The sequence below is a fragment of the Gymnoscopelus braueri genome (genome assembly GCF_963280865.1).
Source record: "Gymnoscopelus braueri genome assembly, chromosome: 2".
NCBI lineage: Eukaryota > Metazoa > Chordata > Actinopteri > Myctophiformes > Myctophidae > Gymnoscopelus > Gymnoscopelus braueri.
In genome coordinates this window covers 1,424,629-1,441,093 of record NC_137604.1, presented here as the reverse complement: position 1 = coordinate 1,441,093, position 16,465 = coordinate 1,424,629, and the positions used below count along the sequence as shown (strand labels likewise).

At 42.9% G+C, this 16,465-nt stretch overlaps 1 protein-coding gene across 2 annotated transcripts in view; it reads right to left on the bottom strand.

The window, feature by feature from the left end:
* The window catches only part of kif16ba (kinesin family member 16Ba), an 83,751-nt gene that overhangs the window by 48,745 nt on the left and 18,541 nt on the right, over positions 1–16,465 (bottom strand). For both annotated transcript variants that reach the window (XM_080418715.1, XM_080418716.1), the window contains exons 6-16: positions 16,098–16,207; positions 15,108–15,250; positions 14,528–14,696; positions 13,870–14,007; positions 11,175–11,350; positions 9,068–9,133; positions 8,797–8,856; positions 7,419–7,538; positions 5,354–5,405; positions 3,078–3,215; positions 1,453–1,535 (exon numbers count right to left, since the gene is read on the bottom strand). In XM_080418715.1, coding sequence (XP_080274841.1) covers positions 1,453–1,535; positions 3,078–3,215; positions 5,354–5,405; positions 7,419–7,538; positions 8,797–8,856; positions 9,068–9,133; positions 11,175–11,350; positions 13,870–14,007; positions 14,528–14,696; positions 15,108–15,250; positions 16,098–16,207 — 1,255 coding nt within the window. The remainder of the gene's footprint in view (positions 1–1,452; positions 1,536–3,077; positions 3,216–5,353; positions 5,406–7,418; positions 7,539–8,796; positions 8,857–9,067; positions 9,134–11,174; positions 11,351–13,869; positions 14,008–14,527; positions 14,697–15,107; positions 15,251–16,097; positions 16,208–16,465) is intronic.

The following is a 16,465-nucleotide window of genomic DNA, read 5'->3' as shown; positions in this document are numbered from 1 at the left end:
CATTACAGTTTGGAAACGCAGTCAACATGCAGCGATTTACACACAAAACAAGCCAAACCCTAGACTATCCTCGTTTAAAAACCTACAGAAAACACAATTGTTAATCTGGCAATGAATACGGAGCTAAAGCAGTGTGTACATCCTGCATGATATGAAATGACGCACTTCACCAAATGGTAATGTCGTCGGTACGTGCCGTTCACAAAACAGTCTCTAAACTGTACTTCAAATTCACTATAAACATTATTGATGACTTAATGGCTGTTGGGTTTTGATATTATGGTAAGTTTAATTGATCATATCTTGTAATAGTGTCTCTACCAGGCGATTAAACACGGTGCATATGTAAACATTTTTGTAACAAGGAGCGAGACAAGAGGTAACCAGAAGACTCGCACCAAAACACGCTCGCCCCCATTTTTCTCACCGACCAGCGGTTCTTGTATTCTTGTATTTGTTTTACGGTTTGAAATAAGTTCAGGGTTAGGCATAGTTTTACTGAGGTTCAATTTAGGAATAAGGTTATGTTTAACAGTTTAGGCATAGTTTTACTGAGTTTAGGAATACCAGGTGAATACCGGCGGGTTTGCCCCGGGGCGACTGTGTTTTGGGGCGAGTGTTTTGGTATTCAGACGGAGCTGGAAAGAGGGAAACAGATCTCCGGTCTCAGTGGTGCTTGTGCTGAAACTTGACTCATGCAATAAGATATAAAGATAATCTGATAAACCAGATGAACCCCAGTTTACGTATTCTGGGAGGAACAAACCAAACATTGCCAATCTAGCTCACAGTTACAACACGTCGCGTTCCGACGCGCTGTGAGCTCATAGATTGGTAATGTTTGGTCTTTTAGTCACATATATCTTAATAATAAGTCAACTTTTCCGAGGGCGAGTGGACGATTGTGTTCCAGCTGTCCTTCTGATGGATTTTTCTTAGCTGACAATGTTTCAATCGTCCATAAAATAGCTCTGAAAGTGATCAAACGATCGTGTATGATGTAACTCTATGAGGCAGATCGTTCTGTTTTCCCCCGGGACAAAATCGAATGGGCGTTCCTGGGCGTTCCCGTCTATCTCTGTGTGTCTCTATTGGAATGAGTTAGGAGTTATGGTGTTAGGTGGAGCTAGAAGGAGCTAGAAGGAGCTAGAAGGAGTTAGAAGGAGCTAGAAGGAGCTAGAAGGAGTTAGAAGGAGCTAGAAGGAGCTATAAGGAGTTAGAAGGAGCTAGAAGGAGTTAGAAGGAGCTAGAAGGAGCTAGAAGGAGTTAGAAGGAGCTAGAAGGAGCTAGAAGGAGTTAGAAGGAGCTAGAAGGAGCTAGAAGGAGCTAGAAGGAGCTAGAAGGAGCTAGAAGGAGTTAGAAGGAGTTAGAAGGAGCTAGAAGGAACTAGAAGGAGCTAGAAGGAGTTAGAAGGAGCTAGAAGGAGTTAGAAGGAGCTAGAAGGAGTCATACCTTGCGTTTCTCCCGCAGTCTGGCTGCCTCTTTAGGATGGTTGAAACGAAACATGTTTGTGCGACCCAACAGAATGACAGCTCCTGAATAATACATAAACACCATATAACCATAACATCATTATAAACATATAAACTAACATATGAACATACAGTATATTCAACATATGAATAATATATAGTCTCAAAAGTAGCAGATCTGGCCCGGACCACTGACCTAGCGGTCCGGGCCATGGGGTGGGGGAGGGTACCGTCTATCCACTAGAACAACATTTATTTGACCGTGATCAGCCATTTTAGAGTGATCGCACAAAATGGCTGGTTTTCACCAAAAATAAAAAAAGAATCAGAGCTAGAAATGTTTTTTTCCACATCCCATCATTGGAGAGGACGGGAGTGACGTTTTTTGGGATGACGTCACATCCGTCCATTCCTTCTAGGAGAGTCGCGGGATCATTCCTAAGTTGCGTTAGACCGATGTGTCTTGTGGAATTTTCAATAAAATAATGGAATCACGTAGATCTACGTGACTGGCGGTCAACGGTTGATCTGAACGAACGTAGATCTACGTCGTTGTAGATCTACGTGATTCCATTATTTTATTGAAAATTCCACAAGACATCAATCTAACGCAACTTAGGAATGATCCCGCGACTTGGTTCAGCTGGGTGGGTGTGGTTATTAAAGGGGAGTTACCTTGGTTCAGCTGGGTGGGTGTGGTTATTAAAGGGGAGTTACCTTGGTTCAGCTGGGTGGGTGTGGTTATTAAAGGAGAGTTACCTTGGTTCAGCTGGGTGGGTGTGGTTATTAAAGGGGAGTTACCTTGGTTCAGCTGGGTGGGTGTGGTTATTAAAGGGGAGTTACCTTGGTTCAGCTGGGTGGGTGTGGTTATTAAAGGGGAGTTACCTTGGTTCAGCTGGGTGGGTGTGGTTATTAAAGGGGAGTTACCTTGGTTCAGCTGGGTGGGTGTGGTTATTAAAGGAGAGTTACCTTGGTTCAGCTGGGTGGGTGTGGTTATTAAAGGGGAGTTACCTTGGTTCAGCTGGGTGGGTGTGGTTATTAAAGGGGAGTTACCTTGGTTCAGCTGGGTGGGTGTGGTTATTAAAGGGGAGTTACCTTGGTTCAGCTGGGTGGGTGTGGTTATTAAAGGGGAGTTACCTTGGTTCAGCTGGGTGGGTGTGGTTATTAAAGGGGAGTTACCTTGGTTCAGCTGGGTGGGTGTGGTTATTAACTCATTGGCCGCCATTAACGCATTAATGCGATCTAATAAATAGTGCGCTTGGCCGCCAATAACGCATAAATGCGTTCTATTGAAAAAAAAAAAAAAACTTAAACATTTTTTTTTTAAATTTGACTCTAAGACCTAGGAGATATGATTGTTTGAAGATCTAGACTCCTATCCACTTCCTTGTTAACTTAAAACTTAAAAATTCTGTATCTCGGCTCCTGAGTACTTTTTGTTTTTCAATTAAAAATCTCTGGCAGCCAACAGCTAAAAATCTGAAATAACTCTGGCAGCTGGTGAGTTAAAGGGGAGTTACCTTGGTTCAGCTGGGTGGGTGTGGTTATTAAAGGGGAGTTACCTTGGTTCAGCTGGGTGGGTGTGGTTATTAAAGGGGGAGTTACCTTGGTTCAGCTGGGTGGGGTGGGTGACGGTGACTCCATTGACAGAACACTGAGCCTCAGTCAGAGGAACCAGAGTCACGGATCCATTCTGGTTGTCAAACACACAGTGTTCACTGTCCAGCTCTAAGCCATGGAGGACTGACACACACACACACACACACACACACACACACACACACACACACACACACACACACACACACACACACACACACACACACACACACACACACACACACACACACACACACACACACACACACACACACACACACACACACACACACACACACACACACACACACACAATTAATTTAGCAGACGCTTTTATCTTACAGTAAGTGTATTCAACATAGGTAGGGAATGAAACTACTATCACCAGAAGTCTGAAGTGCATTCTCTTCTAAAACAAGCAACTAAGAGTATACCTAGCGCTAAGGTAAAAGTGTAATATATCAGCTACCTACTTTCATAAACATGAGACAAATAGGAAAATCAAATGAGCAAGAGCTAAAACAAATAAGTATCGAATAAACAAGATCCAATAAAACAATACAATAATACAACAAGAGTTCGTACAACTAGTTAACAACAAGCAGGCAAGGCGTGTTTACACACACACACACACACACTTTTTTTAACGTACTAAAGGTAAAAACTAATTGACGTACTGTATAATCAACTAACAACATCACAATAACAGGTTGTAACAACACAGTGTGTCATGTGACGTGCATGAAGTGACGCATGTAGCACCTGTTCAGGAGGCGGAGCTAAAGGTGCCATTTTAAATCGATAGTTACGTATGTAACTACGGTTCTATGAATCTCGAACGACCGCCAGAGGCGGTGCTTTAAGCACCGCCTCTGGCGGTCAGCAGGGATGAAATAGAAAGCAGTAGCTTAGCAGGTATTGTCTTTAAAGGGGAATTTTGGACCACGGTTTTCCTACCTTTGCTATGATGTCATGATATCCTAGGATGATAGAACCCCACCGGAAGTCTCGCTAGACGAGATTTCAATCTCGAGATTGAAATCTCGTCTAGCGAGACTTCCGGTGGGGCGCATTCAAGACGATCACGTTGCATAGTGTTCTGTCACTATGAACGTCAGATCTCACCAAAAAAATTAATAATAAAAAACTATCAAAATATGTGATCTAGCGCAAGGCCTATAGAGCACCGAAGTCTGACGTCACTGCCACTAGAGGGCGCTGTTTCACGGGTTTGTGGCTTTATTTTTTGTGTTGAAATCCCCATTTGGTAATCTTAGATCACGTCATATAAGAACTGTGTTCCAAACATAAACACACCACCCTGGCCTTTCTGTCAGGGGGGTGGCTCTGCATCGTTTATGATATTCATTCATATTTGATACAGCCTGTTTCTGGCGAAAATTGAATTAATTCTGCCTTAAAAGTCTTAAGAACTACTACTTCCGGGTCTGATATCACTGTCCCCACAGCAGCCACGTTCATGGGAAATGTAGTCTTTGGGTTGTTTGACTGGTTTCTAGTGTTTATATTGTGTTACTCTTTGGGTAAATGTGTACATTTACACCTTCAGTCGATGCTTCATATCTATATGAGTAAAAACACCAGGATGGTGTGTTTATGTTTGGAACACAGTTCTTATATGAAGCGATCTAAGATTCCCCAATGAGGATATCAGCACAAAGAGTAAAGCCACGAACCTGCAGAACAGCGCCCTCTACTGGCAGTGACGTCAGGACTTCGGTGCTCTATTGGCGCCCGTTTTTATCTGTGCCGGACCCGGGACCCGGGATGGAGTTATGACATTTCTCTACTGTACCATTCATCCTAGGACAGGGGTCTTCAACAGGGGGTCCGGGACCCCTAGGGGGTCCTCAGAGTTACTACAGGGGATCCACCAAATCTTTGTGTGATAGGATTTTTCTCTTTAGCTTAACCACTTGAACCCTAGCATCCCTTTTCTGAGGAGAACTTTAGCCAAAAATAACAGATATACAAGCTCACGACGCACTGCGAGGCGTTGTGAGCTTGTAGATCTGCTATTTTTGGCAAAGAGGTATAGGTGTAGAGGGAAAAAAGAGCAGACCAAGTAAACAAAAAAAGTATAATCTGAAACATAATTTTATACAATATAGAGGGGGTCCCTGCTTCATCTCTCTCTCAGCTAGGGGGTCCTTGGGCTGAACACGTTGAAGAGCCCTGTCCTAGGATATCATAGTGTGTTTTGCAGGTCAGAGGCCAAATAAAGTGTAAATAAATCAAAGGTTGTTTGGTTTGATACTCACTGATGTCCTGCTCTGTGGACGCATCCTCCCTGCCCACGTATGTCCTGCCCTCCTGAGACACACACACACACACACACACACACACACACACACACACACACACACACACACACACACACACACACACACACACACACACACACACACACACACACACACACACACACACACACACACACACACACACACACACACACACACCTCAAAATAGTCACAAATAGTAGTCCTGTAAGTCTGTCACATTTATTACATAATCACTTAGTCGCAATAATCCTACATATAATTTGAGTAACCTCTGTCTGTCTTGGGTCGTCTGTGCCCGATCAAACTGCGCATGCGTCGCATCCAATCCAGCCCGTGTGTGTTGGCTCTGTGTGTGCGCATGCGTCGCATCTACAGCCCCACAGCGTTACACTGTTGCGCACACAGAACACTCGCCTCCGCGGCCGTGTATGCACGGTGGGGAGGCGACGGTTTGCGCGTGTGTGTGTGTTGGCGACGGGGGACGGCTCCGGTGGGGGGGCCGCAACGGGACACGCGAGAGGAGGGGGGGGGGCCTACGGGACGGGACGGGACGCGCAACGGGACGTGCAATAACCCCACGTTTGCAACTACTTTTGCCTGCGCACCTCACCGGGTATGGTCTAGTTTGAGATAATTGCAATTGTTGCATAATCGTTATAATCGTTTTCATGTTGAGAAATGTTCATACATTTTGAAACAATAGTGGAATCGGTAGATTCTTTATCACATTTTGAGTATAAAATATTAAATATGGCGTACCTATTTGGGATGTATTCTTGACAAATACCTGACAGGTGAAAGCATGGCAACAAAGGTGGTCAAAGGAGTAAACCAGAGAACCAGATTTATGGGCAGAGTTTCCTCTTTTGTCAACCCTCAGGCCCTCAGGACCCTCTCAGGGGCCCTGATTCAGCCCCTTTTTGACTATGCTTGCTCCTCTTGGTACTCTAACACCTCAGTGTCACTGCAGACTAAGCTTCAAACCTCCCAAAACAAACTGATCCGACTACTTCTCGGACTGGGGCCCATGACCCACCTCTCTCCCACTCACTTTGCCAGCCTAGGCTGGCTCAGGGTGGAAGACAGGGTTAAACAACTAAAAATGGGTCTGGTCTTCAAAATTGTAAATGCAGATTTGCCCGATATGCCCCCTATACCCGCATATCTGTATAAATACCTCGAAAAAGTTAGTGACACCCACAGCCACGAAACTAGAGGGAGCGTAAACAACAATCTGGTACCACCCACCCATAAAACAAACATGGGCAAATTCTCCTTCTATAGCACAGCCACCAAGGAATGGAATAGTCTAACCCCATCCCTCAAAAAATGCAGTTCGCTGGGCTCATTCAAAACAGCCCTAAAAAACTCATCTTTCTGGAGGCCGAAAGAGGAGCTAGTACCAGTTTCCCTGTAGACAGACGACCCCCCCCCCCCTCCTCTTTTTGTACATATTTTGTATTTACTCATGCTTTTTTTGTATATAATTTTTATTTTTATATGCTTCCCCCCCCCCTTTTTTTGTACATATATTTTTTAAATGCTTTTTTTGTACATAGTGGTATTTTTTCTGTATTATCAGTATTTTATGTTGATTTGAACTGTTTGGTTGCTACTATATATGTCTATGAAATTAACTCAAGGACCCCAACGGAAACAAGTCCGCAAGGACTTTTTTGGCCGGACCTTTTAGACAAAAGCATTATAAATGTAACTGTGTTGTTTTACATTCTTTTGCCTAATAAAAATTTCAATCAATCAATCAATAATACATTATTTATTTTGATTGTTGGTATTGGTCATAGTCAGTCATTTCTTTGTATATTTAAGTTCTTTAGTCATATTTAACCCTGTGCAACGTTTGTTTACACAGCCTATAGCCACACAATTACATTTTTAATCGCATTTATTATTATGACAATGAAGTGAAAGTTCATAATAGTCCTAAAGTGACGGATTGGGGAAGGAAAGTGACAGAGCTGCAATATCTGACGATGTGGGGTGATTGACAGATAAGAGAATGATTGACAGCTAGACGTACCTTCAGATGGTAGAGTATGATCCCGGTGCTGAGGAGGTCGTCATCGATGCCGATCAGATGAGGAAGCTCAGAGTCTAGAATCACACCGATGCCTTCTTTCCTGAGAGCCAGAGTCTCCTCCTGAGACAGACAGACAGTGTAGTGAGACAGAGACAGTGTAGAGAGACAGTGTAGAGAGACAGAGAGACAGTGCAGTGAGACAATGTAGTGAGACAGTGTAATAATAATAATAATAAACTTTATTTATATAGCACCTTTCATACATAAATGCAGCTCAAAGTGCTTTACAGGGTGAAATACAGAAAATAATAAAGCGAAAGTGCTTTACAGAAAAAGCAACACAAATCGACAACAAAGCAGAGAAAAAAAACATCAAAGCAGTTTAACAATGGCATATAAAAAGGCAGGAAATAATAGCAATGGCATTAAAATAATGGTAAAAGCAGCAGGCAGTGAATCAAGCAAACAGCACCAACATAGCGATATAGGAAAAAGATCAACTAAAAGCAAGAGTGAAGAAGTAAGTCTTGAGCTGTGCTTTAAAGCTATCCACGGAGGGGGCCTGTCTTAGGTATATTGGGAGTTTATTCCAAGCAGTCGGCCCATAGAAGCAAAATGCTGCTTCACCGTATTTATTATATGACATTTAAGGCACGTCAAGTAGGCCAGCACTAGAGGACCTGAGGGGGTGATTTGGAACGTATCTAGGCAGGAGGTCCTTGAGGTGGGAAGGTGCCAGACCATTAAGAGCTTTATAAACAAGTAAAATAATTTTAGAATCCTAAAAACAACTGGGAGCCAATGTAATGATGCTAGGACTGGGGTGATATGTTCCCTCATCTTAGTTTTAGTTAAAACTCTGGCTGCCGCATTTTGGACGAGTTGTAGTCTGTCGGTTGTTTTCTTTGGCGAGCCAGAAAAAAAGTGCATTACAATAATCAAGTCTAGAGAAAATAAAAGCGTGGATTAACGTTTTTGCATCGACCAGTGACAGATAGGCTCTAATTCGTGCAATATTTCTCTAATTCGTGCAATATTTCTCAGGTGAAAAAATGCATTGACTATTTTGAAGTGGAACCACAAAATGGCCACCACTGCTATGCCCTATTGTGGGTTGAAACTTTGTAGGGGGCGCTATTGAGCTATTATGCCACGGCCCTTTCAGAGACCAATAAAATACATAATTCTTCTCCACTAGTGACGTGTGTGCAAAGTTTCACAACTTTTTTAAAGTACATTTAGGCTCTAAAAAATGTGATTCATTTTTGCAAAGAAGAATAATTCCTTGCATTTCAACAGGGCTTGGCACTGGTGCAGTGCTCGGCCCCTAAACATAGCAGGAATAGCAGATCTACAAGCTCACATTATCTATCCTTACCTTTAGGATGTTCTGGGTCTCATTCCATTTGTTGGTCCATTCTTTTGTCAACTCCAGTACCTAGAAATATATAACAATATATTACACAATGTATAACACAATATATGACACACTATATTACACACTGTAACACACTGTTAACTGTAAAATATCAGAACATCATGAATCTAAGGTTTAAGATTTACAAGGTTACATCTCAGATTATGTTTACAGTTATTATATCATATTAATGACACATTTATAGATATATTCTTCTTATATTAATACTCACTCTGGCTTCATTCTGCTGCAGTTTCTCCTCCATACTCAATGCTGTGGGAGAGTCCAGGAGAGCAATCTGACACACACACACACACACACACACACACACACACACACACACACACACACACACACACACACACACACACACACACACACACACACACACACACACACACACACACACACACACACACACACACACACAGGGCCGCATTAACCGCGGAACTTAGTGGAACTTGTGTTCCACGGCCTGAGCCTGCAGGGGCCCTGTGTGAATTATGTATTTAAAAATATATATATTATTGTAAAAAAAATTAAAAAATATATTATTTTATTATAATATTATATATATTCTTCTTATTATTATTTATACAAATTTATATATTCGGGCCCTGCTGTGTGAATTATATATATTTAGAAACATATGTTGCTTTATTTTTAATGTTGCGCGGCAGAACAGATGCAAACCTCTTGCATACCGTTGCTGGTACTGATGTGTCACTTCTACTTCCTGTAAGTAGACAAAAAAATAAAACTACTGTCGACTAATCTTTACAAGCGGCTCTTATTTTGAAATCCTCCGCTTTTATGGTAAGTTTGTTTCTGTTAACCAGTATGAGTCTGCTATCATGGTCTGTGACCGCAACACAAATGAACAAGAACTATGTGGATTAAACGCAAGATTTGGGCCAACGTTCATATTATTTACGATATGAAAACCAGCTCCTGTGACTTAAACATTGTACAAACTTTGGAAGTGCCGTGCATTAAACTCTTTGAACCTCGGCGCAGCATGGTGAGTTAACCTGACAATGAAGATGTGTGTGCGTGTGTGTGTTTGTTTGAAGTAGACTGTAACTCACGTGCTGTGTTTGAATAATGTAGCTCACGGTTGTTAATGTCATCTCTGTCTGTCTGTCTGTCTGTCTTAGTGCTACCATAATGTACACTGTGAAAATCTAAATGACATATTCTTAATACATTTGTACTGTGCAAATAGCTGAATAGGATGGGTATAGGTCTACGCTACTGTATTTTAACATCAGTCGGTCATAATGGTGAGCCATAATATTATTTTCTGAGGTGGTAAAAAGGTTGAGAACCACTGCGGTAGACTTCAAGAGGTCTTTTTACTTTAACTTTTCAAGTACATTTCAGAGCCTGTACTTTTGTACTTTTACTTGAGTAATTAGTTGAATGAGTACTTTTACTAAAGTCGCTTTTTACATAAGTAAATGTATCTGAGGCTACTTCTACTTTAAGTGAAGAAAGTGAGTAGTACTTTTACCATCTCTGCTGAGTATTGTTTTCTCAATTCTAAACTTGAATTGTTTAATTTCTTATGAAGAATAAGAAAATAAATATGAAACATTTGTTACCCATCTCATCACCATATGTCTAGTAGGCTACGACTGTAATGACCATAAAGTAACCTCCTTAATAATAAATGTAATTTGTAATGATAGACACTGTAGTCATAGCATAGACTGAAGTTGGAAAGGCTCTGCCCAGTGCCTGTGTCAGCACCGATCGTGCTGGCGGTGGCACGTGCACCAAACGCACGTGCGCGTGAACGCACCCAATATTGTCCGATTAATGTTGAGGGGGGGCCTTTGATTTGGTGTAGTTCCACGGCCCTGAGGGGCCTTAATGCGGCCCTGCACACACACACGGCATTTAGCAGACGCTCTTCATACAGAGAGACAGTGTAGTGTCTCAGTAAAACTAGGATAGGTAAACGATGAAACAGGCATCAATCTAAACAATATAATATCTAAACTAGAAAAAGTGCTCCTCAGAGCACAGGTCTCCGCCAGGAGAGGTCAGGTAGGTTATTGTGGCCTCCTGGTGGCGCTATAATAGACCAATGTGAAAAGGGTGCCATTTATTGTTAGGTCTTTCATGGCAATCAGACAGGCATTCATGATTTGAGGCTTTTGTTCCAAAAATGTGTTTTGCTAAATTAGACCTGCTGGTGGCGCTATAACAGGCCAATGTGAAAAGGGTGGCATTTGTTCAGGTAAACAATTAACCTAGCATCTGTGCGTGTGTGTGTGTGTGTGTGTGTGTGTGTGTGTGTGTGTGTGTGTGTGTGTGTGTGTGTGTGTGTGTACCTGGTTGCCCTGTATCAGCAGAGCTTTAAGTCGTGCTATCTCTGCTCTCAGCTCTCTGATCAGACGGACGTTTCCGTCCTCGTTGATGGTGGGTTTGTTGATGATGTTCTTCGCTCGGTTGGCGTAACGGAGCGTGCTCAGTGTCTCCCCGTAGTTCACATCGGCAGGAGACACCGCTACACACACACACACACACACACACACACACTCTATTAGATTAACTCATTCCCTACTAGTGTTTAACATTTTCCGGGAAATAGCTAATTTTAATTCCCGGGCATTTTCAGACCTTTTCCCGGGCTCACTAAAATGCATTTATATGTATATACTTAAATAGCCAATTTTACATCGAGGTGCCCAAATGTCCCTATTGTGTCCACCTATGAACTTGCACTAATAATGACTTAAGTTGATTTTTTAAATCAATAAATAAAGTATTTCTTAATTTTAATTAAATAAAAATTTAAATAATTATAGCTTGTAGATTGGCTATTTTCACCATTCTACATTTTTAAAAGGAACAGTTTTTCCACCCGACAGTGACACTATATAGTCTATATATGGTTCTGTATCAGTATCTGAGTCAGTTTGAGCAGATTCTAATTTGCTACTATGCCTTAGCCTGGTAAACCCTCCCTCCGGAAATCTCATTTCCATTTGATTTCAGAAGTGAGTCTGGCCTGAAGGCTTGTCTGGGCGTTTCTAGCGCATTACCAAAAAAACGAACCTATCGGCGTCGTCGCTCATCGTTCTGTGATTGACAGCGACAGTTGGCCAATCAGGTGGCGAGTTCGAGTGAGCCCGAATGAAGCCGAGTGCAGCCTGAGTGCAGCCGACAAAAGACGAACGGCAGCCATTGTTGTTAATGCGAGTGCCTTCACTTCTTACTTTCGGCTATAAAACGCTCTCAAACTTCTTTCCTGAGGCACGGAATTTACTTATAAGATATCGTTTGGCTAGAATTGAGTTGTTTAATTTCATATATGTGGTCAATTAATCATGACAGAGCCTATTTAAAAATAAAAATTCAGAGAACCGGCAGGGGCGGGCTGTGACACGCATGTATCCGAATAAGGCAAACCTATTTTGGGCATGGCCATCTCAAAAGTCCCGTTGCGTCACATTAGTCGCGGAGGTGGTACAAATGCACTGCAATTGGCTGAAGGGGAAAAACGATCATTGGCTGAAGGGGTTGTCAGTCAACGGTATTACTCCCGCCCAACTCCAGCCCACAGCCAATATTGCAGAATGGGCGATCAGGCCAGACTCACTCCTGAAATCAAATGGAAATGAGATTTCCGGAGGGAGGGTTTACCAGGCTAACTATGCCTAACTGCCTATGAATTTCATGGGCCTGGGTAGGGCCACCTGGCCTGGCGGAGATCTGCCCTGTTGCGCAGCAGCACAGCAGCAGGTGAAGACAATTAACTTAAACGAGGAGCTGCGCTGTGCACCCAAAACGCACTCAAACAATGTCAAACTATCACATTCTATCTTCTGAAATACAGTTCCATTTGTATCATTGTTGACAAGAGAACAGAACATGGATGTTGTTTGCAAAAGGATTATTTATTTATTGTCCATCAGAGCGCCGGTGAGGTCACAGCTTATCTCTACTTTTGTAGGATATTGATAGCCTAAACTTGTAATTTGTTTGCAGTTATTAATTTATATTAGGCTACTTGCTGGATATTAAGACTCAATTTTGGGATGTTGGCTGTAGGCTATGTTGTCAAATGTATTAGTCTATATTTTGCTGTTGATCAAATGTGGGGTTTTGTAGTGTGATTTTGATGTGCACATGCATACGCTGCCACTGACAATCAATGAGACAGACAGCTGTTGTGCAGTTCACTTGTTCTACTGGGTAGTTCTAGTAAAATGGTAGTTTGAACATTCTAAAATGCAAGTGTAGGTAGGGTAGGCTACATTAATGATGATTAAAAAAATCTGACCACATCGGTCTAATACTTTCTCTCTCTCTCTCCCTCTCTCTCTCTCTCTTGCTCTCTCTCTCTCCAGCTTTCCAGTCTCTCCTCTCTCTCTCTATCAAAAGCATTGCTTGGCTTGCACACATTTTAAGCTGGAATATAGGCTCCAAATCAAACCTACCCACTGTTTATGCAGCGTTTCACTTGATGTTGAATCTCAACTAGTCAACTGGTGTCTACTGTATTGACAGCAGAGGAAACGGTGAAATCAGCGTGCGCAGGGCAGGCATGGGGCATCACGGCCACTTGTGTTTTATTTGGTTCATTACTGTTACATTCAGTGCGTCCCATATTTCTCAACGGGACGATGGGACCCTGCCCTGGTCGGCAACGCGGCAAGTAACTTGGCTAATTATAATAGTAATTCCTCCGCGCTGTAGTTAAGCCTTTCTACTAATTAGTATTAGTATTCAAGAAAAAAAAACACTGGATCCCGGGAACCGAAGTCCGTTTCCGGGACGGTAAATAACCTCGGAATTCCCGGGAATCCCGCATCCCGGGAATCCCGGTGTTAAACACTATCCCTACTCATTGGTATCCTGACCTGACAATGTATTTTCTGTTTATTAAAGAGTTGTTTGGTTTTTTTTGTGTGGTTGCAGCCAAAGTGCAGCAGCAGTTGACCAGGCATGCAGTGCATTGTGGTAGTTGAACAAACACTCACTGGCGATGGTGTGTGTGTGTGTGTGTGTGTGTGAACTCACTAGCGATCATGATGGTCTTGGCGTTGCCTCCCAGACTGTCTTTAAGCAGCCAGGTCAGAACAGAGTCTCTGTACGGAACGAACACCGACCTCTTCTGACGGTTGTTCACGTTCACACCACCTCCCTGACTCAGGTCCGCTACACACACACACACACACACACACACACACACACACACACACACACACACACACACACACACACACACACACACACACACACACACACACACACACACACACACACACACACACACACACACACACACACACACACACACACACACACACACACACACACACCAAAATAAAATAAATAACTTAACCCATTACGACCGGGAACACATCTGTGGAACCACTTAAGCCATTATCTTATACCTTGGCTATTCAAAAATAGCAGATCTACAAGCTCATAGCACGGTACCTGGTGAGCTTGTAGATCTGCTATTTTTGAATAGCCAAAGACATGTTATAATGAAAGAGATGTGTTCCTGGTCTGAATGGGTTAACTTAGCAGTGTGTAATGTCAGTCATTGTAAACAAACACAAAATGTCATTTTACCTTCTAACACTAAAGTACAATTTGGAGGTGATGTGAGGTCATAAATAGACAAATAGACATGTCTGTATAGTAACATATCATTGATCTCCAGACCCACCCAGGGAGGAGATGACGTTGCCCAGGGTAACCAGGGATTTGTTGATGTTCCCGCCCTCTTTGAGGCGGACCCCCGAGGCTCCGGTGGCGTCGGCTCGTTCACTTCCTGCCAGATCCACCAGATGGATCTTACTGACCGTCTCACACGGACAGTCTGAGTCAAACTTAGCCTGGTGGTAGAGAGACATAGAGAGAGAGGAGAGAGAGAGAGAGAGAGAGACATAGAGAGAGAGAGAGAGAGACATAGAGACAGAGAGAGAAGACATAGAGAGAGAGAAGAGAGGAGAGAGAGAGAGAGAGAAGACATAGAGAGAGGAGAGAGAGAGAGAGAGAGAGAGAGAGGCAGATGTCAAATAACCAGCTTTCCTCTCTCAAAGTTAAACTACTCATATAGAGAGCATAATCCTAAGTCTTCATAATGCTGTAGTTTGGGTGCAGAATGCAAACGTCCCCCCCGGGTATGGGACGAGTCTGAAATTAAACATACTACTGTTTACTATAATACACAATCACAACCAATCAGTGTGGGCTGACCCACCTGAGTGAAGTTGATGGTGAAGATGAAGATGAAGATGACCCACCTGAGTGAAGTTGATGGTGAAGATGGCGTGGGAGCGGCTGCTGACATCGTTCATGCCGGTGCTGGCCGTGGTTCTGTTGATGTTCCCGGCCTCCATCAGGTCCTCCACGTCACTGTAGTTCTGGACCAGGTGTTTGGACAGGTCTGGGAGCATATGAGGTCACGGATGGGTCAGTCAAAGTAATTAAGTACATTTAGGTAGGTAGACTCGGGCAAATACTGCGGCATGGTCATGCTGGACCTCCAAAAGGCGTTTGACACTGTGAGAACCAGAGAACCAGATTTATGGGCAGAGTTTCCTCTTTTGTCAACAAAAGTGTTCTCAGGACCTTCTCAGGGGCCCTGATTCAGCCCCTTGTTGACTATGCTTGCACCTCAGATTGCGCCTTCCATTATTCCAAAAAAGGAGGTACCATTTTTCCCGTTAGATAGACAACCCCCCCCCCCCCTTTTCTTTCTGCTTTGACTCCCACCTCCCCATTGTTGTACATATAGTGTTATTATTGCTTTGACCCTCACCCCCCCCCCCCCCATTGTTTGTACATACTGTATTATTCTTTCCCTGCTTTTTTTGTTTTGTTTGTACATATTTCTTTTTCATTCTTATTTTTGTGTTGATATTTGAACTGTTGTTGCCACTATATATGACTATGAATTGAATACCAAGGACCTCAATGGAAACAAGACCGCAAGGACTTTTTTGAGCGGACCTTTTAGACAAAGTATTATAAATGTAACTGTGCTGTTTTACATTTTTGCCTGATAAAATATTCAATCAATCAATCAGTGTAAATTCCGTTGCTCTTCTCAACCCATGAATGATCCCTTGACTATGAGAGGATGATAGAAGCAGAAATGACGTCATCCCCCAAAAACTGTGTACCTACTGTACCTACTGTACCTACTGTACCTTCCACGTTTAACTGTTTTTATAGGGTGCTGGGTGGGTGCTCATAGAGTCATATTTAGGGTGTTGGGTGGGTGCTCTTACCTTCCACATAGGGTCCATCTTTAGGGTGCTCTCTCACTCTGAGGTTGTACGTCTGGGTGGACTTTCTCCTCAGCAGGTCTCTGACACGTTCGTTGTAGATCTCCAAGTAGCTGAACACCAACACAGTGAAGAGAGGTAAAGGCTATAGGGTCTATAGATCTACAGCTAGACCCCAGCATCCCTATTCTGGGGGGAACACAACGTGTTGCAGCGCAACGCGTTGTAAGCTTGTAGATCTGCTATTTTTAATGAATGGATTTGTGTAGAGTGAAACAAGAGCGTATGAAACAGTCATGTTTCCGCTTTATCAAGTATAGACTTAGGGCACTTAGTTGTACAAACAGAAGCTCATTCCTAGTGTGTGACGG